This window comes from Phragmites australis, chromosome 16, assembly GCF_958298935.1.
Source record: "Phragmites australis chromosome 16, lpPhrAust1.1, whole genome shotgun sequence".
In the NCBI taxonomy this organism is placed as follows: domain Eukaryota; kingdom Viridiplantae; phylum Streptophyta; class Magnoliopsida; order Poales; family Poaceae; genus Phragmites; species Phragmites australis.
In genome coordinates this window covers 25,952,037-25,964,416 of record NC_084936.1, presented here as the reverse complement: position 1 = coordinate 25,964,416, position 12,380 = coordinate 25,952,037, and the positions used below count along the sequence as shown (strand labels likewise).

Genomic DNA, 12,380 nt, shown 5'->3' with positions numbered 1-12,380 from the left:
CTATATCGATCGTTGTAGGTGTCCATGAATAGCCTATACTAGAATATCCTGCCATATATGTATTGGTCTTTGACTGCAACATTTTTGCTCTGCACCAAAGCACGAATCGTTGGTTATTTAATAAACATTAAATAGGTATGAAATATCGTAATTGATATATACAAATGCTTAATAAGTAACTCATAAATAAGTTATGTGTCCTAATTATTTGACAAAAATTATGTAAATTAAATGTAATTACTTTAACACTGCAGTGCATAAGGTATAGTACAGATGAGTACAGAATATAGTGAATAACACATATGTTAGTAACAAGTGCAAGTGCATGGAACTACTGCACTGGCTCTTTAACGACGATGACGCCGCACGCAATCCCCAGGAGTGTAAGCGTCGGGTGGGTGTGTGGCCCTCATCCCAGCGACTTGCGCTGGCCCCTTCCACGTGTTCCCTTGCTCGTCATCTTCATCGCCGTGTGGTGTTGCACCTCCACCGAACGTGTATCCAGAACCGCTAACTCGGCCCTGCATGTACCAGGGTATAGGATCCTCATGTGGGAGTGTGGATGCCAGTAGTACGTGCTCCGATGGAGTCTGGAATGCCAAAGTCTCATCATGTTGGTACCACTGTGAACTCCCAGGTGCATCGGGATATTAGAGGTACTGGCCGCTGAGTAGCTCGGTGAAGTTGTCTGCCTGCAATGCAGCAGCCCAGTCAAAATCTTGTGTGCCACTCCAGGTTGGCATCTGTTGCATGCAGTCAATGATGTCCTCATGATGAGTTGATACTACTGGTGGAGGTGTCTGTGTAGTCTGAGGAGGTTGTGTCCACTAAGAGGGTTGAGAACCCAGTGTACACTGCTTGGGAGCAGGAGCCTTCGTGAACTCCTCAGCTTCAGCACATGAATGTGTCACATGATGGGTCGCAGACAAAGGTGCCTCTCATGATTGTGCCTCACGAGCACTGGACGAGCGCCTGCTGTGGGAGGCATGAGACGGGTCCATGGTTGGTACGTCGTACCCCCTCGAACGCGGGGCACAACCACCTAGACCACGTAACGTGGACAACAAGTGAGACCCTCTCATCCTCATGTAGTCTTGGAGAGGGTTCCGATCCCTCCGCGTTGATGACCCACTTGCTTCCCTACATGCTTGCTCCGCCTGCGTATGCATTTCATACCCCGCTTCGGTCTGTATTTGTTGAGGGTCATGTCAGTAATACAGATGTATAACTAATGAAAATCGTTAGAAGTACATCATCACTTACCATCACATGAAGAAGACAGGCATAATCCTCGGGGAAGGGTCTGGGGGCTGGCGGTACATTTCCGCTGAGTAAGGTGGCATGCGTGCGGGAACGGTACCACAAAATGTACTCCCAGTACATGCCGTCGTCGTACTGTCCCGCAGGCATGACGACATCCACTGCGCCTGACTCCATCCACCTGTTTATGTGCTTCACATTAATCTCAGACCAGTCGTGCTTGCATGTGTTCCCTTGTGCACTCCTCTTGTACGTGACATAAATAGTTATAATTTCATAACATGGATCACCTAACGTAATAATGGTACGTACAATAACACACTTACTTGTACACCCGACCAGCGTCTCGTGGGGGAGGTACTGGCACCAATTATCGGTGACTGAACTGCCTCTGTACACACTCAGGAGAATACACTTCCACATTGTTCATGTACAGCAAGAAGCATCTGGTCATCCATAAGTCCGAGTCACGAAAACATCACGAAAACAAGAGGATGCGATGAGGCCTCCGGACGCAATTTCGGCCACTCGTTCCATACGCCATGGATTTCAATCCACGAGATCGGCGCTGAGGACATCCAGGTCACTTATCACCTGGGAGTAGTTACCATGGTCTTGCTGGTGAGTCCATCTCAGCTTGGCATGAATCCACCGATACCCCATCGTAGGTCTCATGTCTTCGGCAACGCCATCGGAGATGGGGACTGGATAATAGGTCTTGCTCACCCACGGTCGATAAACTAGGAGGTACTCCCAGCTCCAGAGCTGTAGAAGGTGTAGGCAGCTAGAATTGAGCCCATCTTCTTTGATCGCTGGGTTGCGGCACACAATCCTTTGTATGTAGTAGCCAACACAGCATATCCCCAACTGTAAGATGTCGGCTCGTAGGGACGTAACGCGAGCTGACCCGGTAACCATACAATATGAGGAAGTACATAATCATCTGTCGTGTTGCAGAACATGATGCCTCCCAGCAAAATGTACAAGTACACCTCGTAATACTGTATAATTGTAGCCCCGTCCGCATTTGGTGAGCAAGAACCAAACTGTGGTAGCCCATGAATCCATGACATGGAGAGCCCAACATCCTTCATGTCATATTGCACAGCAAACCTACAAGATCTAGAGACTCAATGAAGTACGAACAACACTAGAACATATGAAGTGCTTTACGTAACCAATAATTACCTATCCTGAGTATAATTCTTCCACTACTCCTTTGCTGGTCATGAAAGTACTAACGGGGTGCCCCTGATTGGCAGCACAGTCAGCATGACCATGTCCCGTAAAGTTACGGTCATCTCTCTACGAGGAAAATGAAACATGTGCATCTCAGGATGCCAGCGGTTGATGGGGCCTGTGAGCAGTGACACCTCAAGTAGAGGGAGGGAGTCCTGCCACCGCCCTCCATGGAAGCTCCGGCCATCATGAGAGCGAACAGTAGTAGTCCTGCCTGTGCGAGTGGCTTATGGAATTGAGGGTCTAACTCCTTAAGCTTGCGCACACTCCTAGAACGCAACGGGACCAACTGCAAAGGTATGCAATACATTTATTGAGTAAGTACCAAGTTATCAGGGCAATTGAAAATCATGTATTATCGTTGTACCTGTTGCCCTGCGAAAATTATCCTTCCCCTGTGGTTCTCGTTGTACCATAACTGAAGAAGCTCGGGAAGGTGAACGTGAGCCATGCCAATAATTTCAAGCCTCACCGTTCAATAAAAAAACAACGTAAGACAACAGCTATTACAAAATAGGTACAACAACTAATAGGTGCATAACAAATTACAATACAAACCATGTCTGCAATTAACTTTATAAAACAAACTTTTGCAACAAATCAAATACATTCCAGTTCTATCATAGCCTGATAGTTTACCGTCGAGTCGGACAAGTCCTCCTGTCACGGTCAGATTGTTTGCATATTTTGCATCTACGTAGTCCATCAACATCATCTGCTGCATCCATGTCACCTTGCAGCCTCGTGGCTCTAGGTCTTCCAGGATCTATGCGTCGTGCTCTGGGATAAGGTACCCACTTAGACCCCTCGATTGCTTTGTAGCTACTTCCGATGTTGAAGGAACACATCTTTGGAAGCCATGTGCTCCTCAATGCATCGATCGTGAAGTAGGGTGATACGTATTGTGATCCGTCGTTGCCGCCCATGTTCCTGCAAGCGGCGAAGACATGGGAGCACGGGATATGATGCAATTTTGGCTTATTGCATGTGCACTTCACCTCGTGAGGACCGATTTGACATTGTTGCACGGTGTCCCCCGTGCTGTACCCTAAAGTGTACCGGCAGTGACACATTACCTCGAATTCATTGTTGGCCCGGTCGTAGATCCTAGTCCGATGAAAGTGTGTCTTATTCCTCCTTCTGGATATGATTTCCTCCACCTTAGGTGCAAACCGCATGCTGCACTCCATTGCAGCTATACCACGGTCTCAAAAGTAGTCAGTCGTTCTATATAATATGAGCTCAATGATAACACACAACGGGAGGCCGCGTACACCTTTTAGGACATTGTTGAACGCCTCTGTTATGTTCATTGTCATGATCGTATACCAAATATGAGAGACAACAATTTTAGATGGGATATTTGCATAGCCAAAAGTAAAATACGATCATTGAAACACTATATTCTAACCTGGCACCGTGAGTGTCATGGATTAGGGCCCAAAGCTCCGCTGACTTTTCCGCTATCCACTGTCTAAACGTAGCACGTGAACGGCTAATGATGGTTTGGCCCCCCACCATTTACGTCCGCAGATGATCCTCCTGTGCTTCCTGCTCTGCCATCATCTTGCAAATGGTCTTATTTAACTCTCGTCATATCTCATTGAACTTCACCTGCTGGTTCTGAAGACACGACCCTTTGAACGTCTTTACAAGACCCTTGTTGTGGTACCTTGAGTACAAGTTCGCACCCAAGTATCACATAGACCACCTTCTCTCCACATCAGACCATGAAATGGAGTAGTTTGTGCTGTCATGCAGCACGTCCAACGCATGCAAGAGGTCCTTGTTGCGGCCTGAGATGATGCAAACTCGTTCTCTATTGCCAACGACACATGTCCTCACCAAGGTGAGGAATCACAGCCAACTATCATTGTTCTCACTCTCAACCATTGTATACGCGAGAGGAATGATCTGATTATTTGCATCCGCCGTCATCGCGTTATAAGGTTACCATGGTACTTGCTGCTAAGAAATGTGGCATCCACACATACAACCGGTTTGCAATGTCTGAAAGCTTCGATGCATTGGACAAAGACCAAGAAAAACCTAATGAGGTATCGGTCAGTGCTGCTGTATGACACATCCTCCAGCTTAATCGGCTCATCCGCCATGGCCCACCGGGTCCCTAGATTCGTCATGGCAATCTTTTGCAGCAGCATCGGGGCATAGTTGTAAGACACTTCAAAACTTCCAAACAACATCTTCAACGCCTTCTGCTTTGCTCGCCACGCGGTGTGGTAATTGATCAGCATACTCGTCTTAGTCTGCACCTCCTCCATAATGGATTTTGGCGACAAACATATGTTCGTGGATCACATTCCTAACACCCTCTTCGCTGCATGTATGTGGGGTGTGTCTACTCAGCACAAAATAGTTCTCGTATTTTGGCTTATGTACTCGTATAAAGTAAGGACAATTCGGGTGCTTGATACACCTGACCTCATACTCAGTAGGGTTAGACGAGCGCACTTGTGGTCCCTTCTTGTGATTACAGCATAGTTGCTGATAAAGTGGATGACCACCTCCCTGTTCTGAAACTGTTGTCCCACCTGGATGTCGCTATCCTAATATCCCTAGTTAGATAGGGTGTTATACTCAATGATAATACAATTTAGCAGCCCAGCACCATGAAAGTACTGGATCGTCGGCACCGGGTCATCGGTTGTCAGCACCTTCTTCATCCCCGTTACCACCGGCTTCATCATCCATGCATCCTGCATCTACCTCACCATGGTCCACTTCAGGTCCCTATGTACCGGAAGTGCCCTCTCCGACATGCCCTCCCTCCTTATCATGCATCACATAATGGTCTGATCCTTCCACGCTAGGCACCGCTTCACCTTGCACCAGTCGTGATACTATGTTTATGTATACCCCTATTTCAAAGTTCTCCTCTAATACCTTGTGTGAGTACAAAGCTCATGCATTGTTCCTTCTCAAATCGAACAACGTATGGACAATGACCGAGCTGTTTGGGATAAGCCGTGGCCGCACACCCTCTAGGACAACATTGTAGGACTGCTGGTTCACACGCAAAATGCTCATAACATGTGATTTTAAGTCTTCTAGATCAATAAGTAGCTCAACCATACTCTCTACGTGCTAACAATTCTGAATTGATACAAGTCTCCTATGCAAAACAGCGAGACATTCTTCATAATAAATATGTATAGTCATAGTGTCTCTACTAAACAAACGTAAATGGTCAAATAATTACTTAGATGTATGTACTATAAACAGCTAATTACGCCCCATACATTATCATAACTCCGGTTATCATGCTTATCGCGGGATCAAAATTATGGTTACACTATGGTAGATTCTGTTACGAGATCATGATTATTATTACGAGATCATAAATTATGCAAATATTATACCTACTGTAATTTATCAACTTAATACCATTTAACCAATGTATTCGAACGGAATAAATACTCTACTTACTCGAATTATATTTTCTAATCTGAATATTAAGTACATACATAATCTACGTACTTACTATTACGGAAGGCAGTCCTCTCCTCGCGCTGCTGCTCTACTCCTGCTCACGCTCGACTGCTGCTGCACTACACCTGCTCGCGCTCGACTGCTGCTCTGCTCACGCTCGAGTGCTGCTCTGCTCGCGCTCGAATGCATCTGCCTGTATGCGCTACGAACCAATTTATAGCTTCCCTCACCGAATCTTGCATGCAGAAGTGCAGCCGACCGAACGAATAAAGGGCAAAGCGAAAGCGAAAAAGTAAAGCGTGACATGACGTGATGTAACGGCACACGGTGTACGAAAAAGTGTATTTCGGCACACCGTGTGCCAAATACACACTACTACCTGTATTCGGCACACGGTGTGCCAAATACAGGTGATTTTCAGCACACCGTGTGCTGAATACAGCCAACAGTGCCGTATTCGGCACACGGTATGCCGTGTACCGAAAATGAATTTTTAGCACACCGTGTGTCGAATACGGATGTTAGATTCATAAATACACTAATATATTATCTATTTAAATAAATACGCTCAGATATATTATTTAAATTTGTATTTTTACCGTCGTTGTGCGGCGATGGCCTCTCCGGCAGGCAGGCAGATTTGGATTTTGGACAGATTTGATAGGGAGGTAGGGGGAGAGACCGAGAGAGCGAGAGCGACAAGGAACTAGGGAACAAACTTTTCTCTTTTTTATAATCGGAGGAGGAATCAAACAGGTATCGTTTAGTGGTGATGGGGCCAGAAAGGGACATGTGAGAGGCAACCGTGGTGTGCGAGCGAGCGCGCCAGCGTGCATTCGCGAACGAGAAGTTTGGCCTTCAATCTCACCTTGTGTGCTAACGTGGACTAGTGGGAGGTTTAGATAGTGGCTCACGTACGAACGTTGGAATTTTTCTTGTGAAAACGTTATTAAAATTTTCGTTTATGTGGATTTCCTTTTTCCTCGGAAATTAATTGGGAAACAAAATAGACATTGGCTGTACGTCACGTGGAGAGGGAAGGGGATCGTGGAATTGATCCTCTCCACGATCGAGCTAGAGACGCGGTCGCCGTCCGGCTTCCACGCCCGTGACGCTCGAGAAGGGGAGCTCCTCATGCTGATCGAGAAAAGAACGGTTCCCATCGTAGAAGCTCCATCTCGCAGTTGAGCGCTGCTCCAGCGTCTCGTGGCGGTACAGGTTGGGCCTGACTGGTGCTTCTACTTGAGGCGTGTGCGCTTGCCGGCGCGCATGTTTTCCCTTGGTGTTGTTGTGCTGCAGCTCCCAGGCCTCAAGCTCGTCGGGCGGCTTGCCACCGACGGCGACAACGGTAGGGGCATAAGACCATCTTTAAGAATTCTTATTAGGGATTGAATTTTTTTTTTCGAAAGTATTTTCGTTTCTTTCGACGCTCTGACAATTTTACTTCACGATTTACGTTACGTAGTAATTTTTAAAATTATTTTTTAAAATAAAATTCTCTTCTTTCTTTTTACGAATCCTTTAAAAAAATTATTAAAGATAAAAAAAAATAAAAAAATAAAAATAAATAGAAAAATCAATAAGTGAACGAAATCAAGAAAATATAGTTGAAAATAATATAATTTGTTCGGGATAGCGACTCCGTCCTTCGCCACCACCCGGCGACGTCCAGTGTCGTCGCACCGTGAGACTAATCTCCTTTATTTCCTATTTACAGCTGGCGTTCTGTTTTACCGAGAATACTAGTTTGCAGCAGTACTCGGTGGCTGTTTTCTGATCCTGCTAGTTTCGGAGCTTGTTAATCTAGATAAGTTGTCGTTTACTCTCTGAAATCAGTCAGCTGCTATTTTGTGTCTATCTAGATTATAGCACTCGGAGTTGTAGAACCTGTTTTTATGCTTGGTTAGTGGTAACTTAGTAATTCGTGTAATATTTTCTATTGGTAATTATCTTATTTGTTTCAATTACTAGCACCTGAGGAATATATTTTGTTTTAGAACAGTCTATTCAAATGGCTGTGACTATCGATTGCGAGTGTTTCATTTATATGCATGTCTTTATCCTTGCTGCCTTATATATGAATTTGTGAATTAATCTCGTATTTAAATCAAACCAACTATTTTAGATAATGAAAAAAGTTTCTAGCATCTGTACCATAGTTCGGTACACACAGTCTAATATATTATTACATGTTACAACGTTAAGCTGGAATATCGAATAGATAAATGAATTAACAAACTACTTAATCATAATGTTGAAATATCATCCTCTGCATAGTTTGTTACGAAATCTATCAATTCTTGGTGAAGACTTTCATAGCCACAAATTATAATGTTTGCCATGCCTTGTGCGCTGCTTCCCATGTTACTAAGTAAGCCAACTAGTACGTTGCTTACAAGAATGAATCAGGTGGATGAGAAAAATATGCACGGGAAGACGTCAATGGTGAAATATACCACATAACGTATTTTGTAAGACTCAAAACTGTTCATCAAAGTAATGGAAATGGGTTTCCCGTTGTTGAAAAAAAACATATTTTGTAATACATACGTGTTTATGCGCGACAAAGTAGGTTGCAGCAGGTGATGTTGTGCGAATATATGAACACCCAAACACCTCCGTTTATCCTGTTATTCGTTTTCTGTAAACGCCACATTTAGTCGGTCTAAAATCGAAGGAAGTGTAGTCTTCTCGAAAAAAAGAATAACTAAAGTGCAAGCACCATTAACATTTTTTAGGGATAAATCATTGTTATTATCTATGTACAGGCGGATGGGTTTGTAGCCCAGTGACAATACTCCATGGGTGGAGGTAGCCGGTGGGAATTTGATTCTCATTCCATAAAAAAAAAGTCTATAAAATAGACCGCACAGTGAAAAGATGTTTGTAAAGTAGTAGAGAGAGCCGACGGGAGTATATATACAGTGGAGAGAGCCGACGGTAGTCGACTCTCATTCCGTGCTCTAAAGATCTTCAAAGTAGACTGCACAGTAGAAAGACACATGTAATATATATATATATATATATATATATATATATATATATAGTATTAGTAGTAGCTTTATCTAATAGGCCGAATAGCATGGGTGGATGGGCTTTGGTGGGTTGCTAATCACGTTTCTTTCACATGGATCCCAATCTCGATCCCGATTGGCTTTGTGCCTCACACGATCGATCGCCGCCGCTTGCTAATCGTTAATTTGTCACCTGATGGCCGCACGGGCAGCGCACGGGGCAAGTTGCCAAGGCCACACGCGGCACGCCGGTCGTTCCGTCGCTGCACCGCACGCGACGACGAGCAAGCGAACGAACCAAGCCATCGCCGAGCAAGTCAAGTCCGTGCCTTCGACCTCCGTGAAGATACGATCGTCACCCCCTCCTTTCCCTATCTTTTATTCCTTCTCTTGTTGTTTATTATGGACTGGATTTGTATTCTAGTTAATTTTGTTCTTTTGTGTACATATTCATTTGTGTTCTAAGTCATGTCTTCTAGAAATCGGATTAGAAAATACAATTCTGGTCATGAAAAACGTAGAAGGAAAAAACGACCAGAGGATCAAACTCATCTCAGAATCGAAAGGAGCTATGTACAGGTTTATTATAAAAAAATTATAAGTTCCTTCCGATCAGACTCTTCATGCTAATGATGGCGAGACACAAACATTGTTGAGGAAGTTCATGTTGATAGCACAAATGTTCATATGGCTAACCATGGTGCTAACATTGACGACACTAGTGTTGATGTTAACTCGGACAATTCACCTGTTGAAAGTAATAGTGACGTGGATATAGCTGCAGATGTTGATACTTCTTTTTAGCATGATATATTTGATCCAAGATATTGGGATGCTCCTGATCCTAAACATATTGATATTTTAGCATAAATGGTCCTAAAAGAGACTTATCAATTCAGAAATGTCCTAAAGATAAATTTTCTAGAAGGTTTTACGTAGTATTATACACTAGAGTTCTATCAAATAGAGAAAAGTGCAATAGTGTATTCCAAAGAACTCAATAGAGTAATTTGCTTTTGTTGCAAATTATTTGCAAAAGGGTATAAAAAAAATTGATGATGAAAGTATCATTGAAGATTTCATTTCAAAGACCGATATAAGAACAATGTTTTTCAATTGAATATTATGCAGTGGTTAAGAGTTTAAAAGACATATGTTCGAGCAACAGGTATAATCATTAGTCTATCTCAAGTGTTATGTAATACATCGTAGTATAAATTATTATTATTTTATTTTAACACTTAAGTTTAGAGGCTAATTTAGAATTTAGCACGGGGCTGGAATTTTCCGGGACGGCCCTCTCTATCTATAGAGGACTAGCGTGCCAGCTCATAAATTAGACATCAGTGGGTGAGCTGCGAGCACTACCAGCACCTGCTAGAGCGCGCAAATAGAGTAAGCAGGGAGAGGCGACGATCGAGCCATGGCGACCGGCGGCGACAGCGTGCCCAACGTCCACAGCAACACCGACAGCAGCAACAAGACGCTGCTCAAGAGCCAAGCCCTGTACAAGGTAACACGACAAAACCCGTTGAAGCTCGCTGATTTTTCTTTGCCGATCAATGATCATGGTAACACGACGGTCGTCGGCACCGGTCGATCGCCGTGCAGTATGTCCTGGACACGACGGTGCTGCCAAACGAGCCGGAGTGCATGCGCGAGCTGCGCCTCGTCACCGACAAGCACGAGCGGTACGCATGGACTTACGCCGCGCGCATATATCTCGCGATTGCAGTAGCTGTTTTTTCGAGGTTTGCTTAGTAGCCGTGCGCGTGCAGGTGGTACATGGCGTCGCCCCCGGACGAGGCACAGCTGCTGCGGATGCTGATCAAGCTGACTGGCGCCAAGAACACCATAGAGGTGGGAGTGTTCACCGGCTACTCGCTTCTCGCCACGGCCCTCGCCCTGCCCGACGACGGCAAGGTGGTGGCGATCGACACGAGCAGGGGGTTCTACGAGGTTGGCCGGCCGTTCATCGAGAAGGCCGGCGTGGAGCACAAGGTGGACTTCCGCGAGGGCCCAGGGCTGGAGCGGGTCGACGAGCTGCTCGCCGACGAGCGCAACCTGGGGCGGTTCGATTTCGCGTTCGTGGACGCGGACAAGCCCAACTACGTGCGGTACCTCGAGCAGCTGCTGCGGTTGGTGCGCGTGGGCGGCATCATCGTGTACGACAACACGCTGTGGCAGGGCACGGTGGCGCTGCCGCCGGACGCGCCCCTGTCGGACCACGACCGGCGGATCTCGGCCGCTATCCGGGACCTCAACATCAGGATCGCCGCCGACGAGCGCGTCGAGGTGTGCCAGCTCACCATCGCCGACGGCGTCACCATCTGCCGCCGCCTCGTGTGACCGGCTCAGCGACGACGCGCGGTCGCTTTATTCGTTGCGTCTTACTGTTCCAGCGTCTCTACTGTTTGAATAAGGTTTCGGTCATGCGAATTGAGAGCGTCAGAAGTGGTCGTTGTAGTTGTGCTGCCCGAATTGGAATAACTGCGGCGCCTTGATCATGATTTCCAGTCCATCTAAAGAGCTAGCCGACTGTCATGCGAGTGATAATTGCTCAGTTGCAACTCTAAAGAAGTGACAATTACTGCTGAGGATAGCATACGAGCTGCACTCAGTCTATACATGTGAGATAAGATGACAAATGAACCATTGTCACTTTCTCATAGTGATAAAAAAGAAGAAGAATATCCTATCATGCTATGACAAGCTTGCGCATGATTGCAGGGGCTTCTGTATGGCGAGTGACTGTTACTACCGGTAGCAACGTGCGACCACCGGACGAGGAGGCAAGCACGATCCCGGACTGTGCCCCTCCTTCCCTTTTCTCCTCAACCAAAATCATAGTCCATGCTACCAAACTCATCAAAATTCCAAGTTGATTTGAAAATTATTCCAAATTAGAAACTTTAAACTAATTCGATCAAAACTTTCAAGTTCATTCCAGATAACTTGTAAAAAACTTTCGAACTGAATAAGAAAAACTTCCAAAATGACTTATAAGAACTTTCAAATCGATTGGAAACAATTTCAATTCAGAACTTCCAAATCGATGTAGCAGATATTTAAAATTAATTTGCAGAAACTTTTAAATTGATTCCAAAAACTTTTTAGGGTTAGGAGTACCCACCTGGCGCGCGGTGGAAAGGCGCGATGGTGCAGTGGTCTCCTCCGGCGGCGAAGTCCTCCAGTGGCGCGGCTGCGGCCTACAACAGTTTCGTCCGTGATCTCCTTCAGCACCGATGATGTCCTCAAGCGGCGTGGCCATGGCCTTCGAGTACAAACTTTTCAAATATAAACGTTCACGGTGCAAACTTTGCCAAATCACACCCCGCGCTACCATTCATAGATCAGTTGATTTTGTCGGGTTCACAAGGAACAGCAACCAAAAATAAGACGTGGCACATAGTTTCA

The 12,380-nt window shown here is 45.4% G+C and overlaps 1 protein-coding gene across 1 annotated transcript; it reads left to right on the top strand.

The window, feature by feature from the left end:
- Positions 1-10,285: 10,285 nt before the first annotated feature.
- On the top strand, positions 10,286-11,484 carry LOC133894757 (tricin synthase 1-like). The gene is made up of 3 exons (XM_062334920.1): positions 10,286-10,476; positions 10,575-10,654; positions 10,742-11,484. The coding sequence occupies exons 1-3, from the start codon at positions 10,387-10,389 to the stop codon at positions 11,310-11,312; spliced, it is 741 nt and encodes a 246-aa protein (XP_062190904.1). The 5' UTR covers positions 10,286-10,386; the 3' UTR covers positions 11,313-11,484.
- The last annotated feature ends 896 nt before the right edge of the window (positions 11,485-12,380 follow it).

Coding starts and splice junctions, on each gene's coding strand:
- LOC133894757 (XM_062334920.1), top strand. CDS start 10,387: ATGGCGACCGGCGGCGACAGCGTGCCCAACGTCCACAGCAACACCGAC. Junction 10,477..10,574: donor AGAGCCAAGCCCTGTACAAG/GTAACACGACAA, acceptor ATCGCCGTGCAG/TATGTCCTGGACACGACGGT. Junction 10,655..10,741: donor GTCACCGACAAGCACGAGCG/GTACGCATGGAC, acceptor GTGCGCGTGCAG/GTGGTACATGGCGTCGCCCC.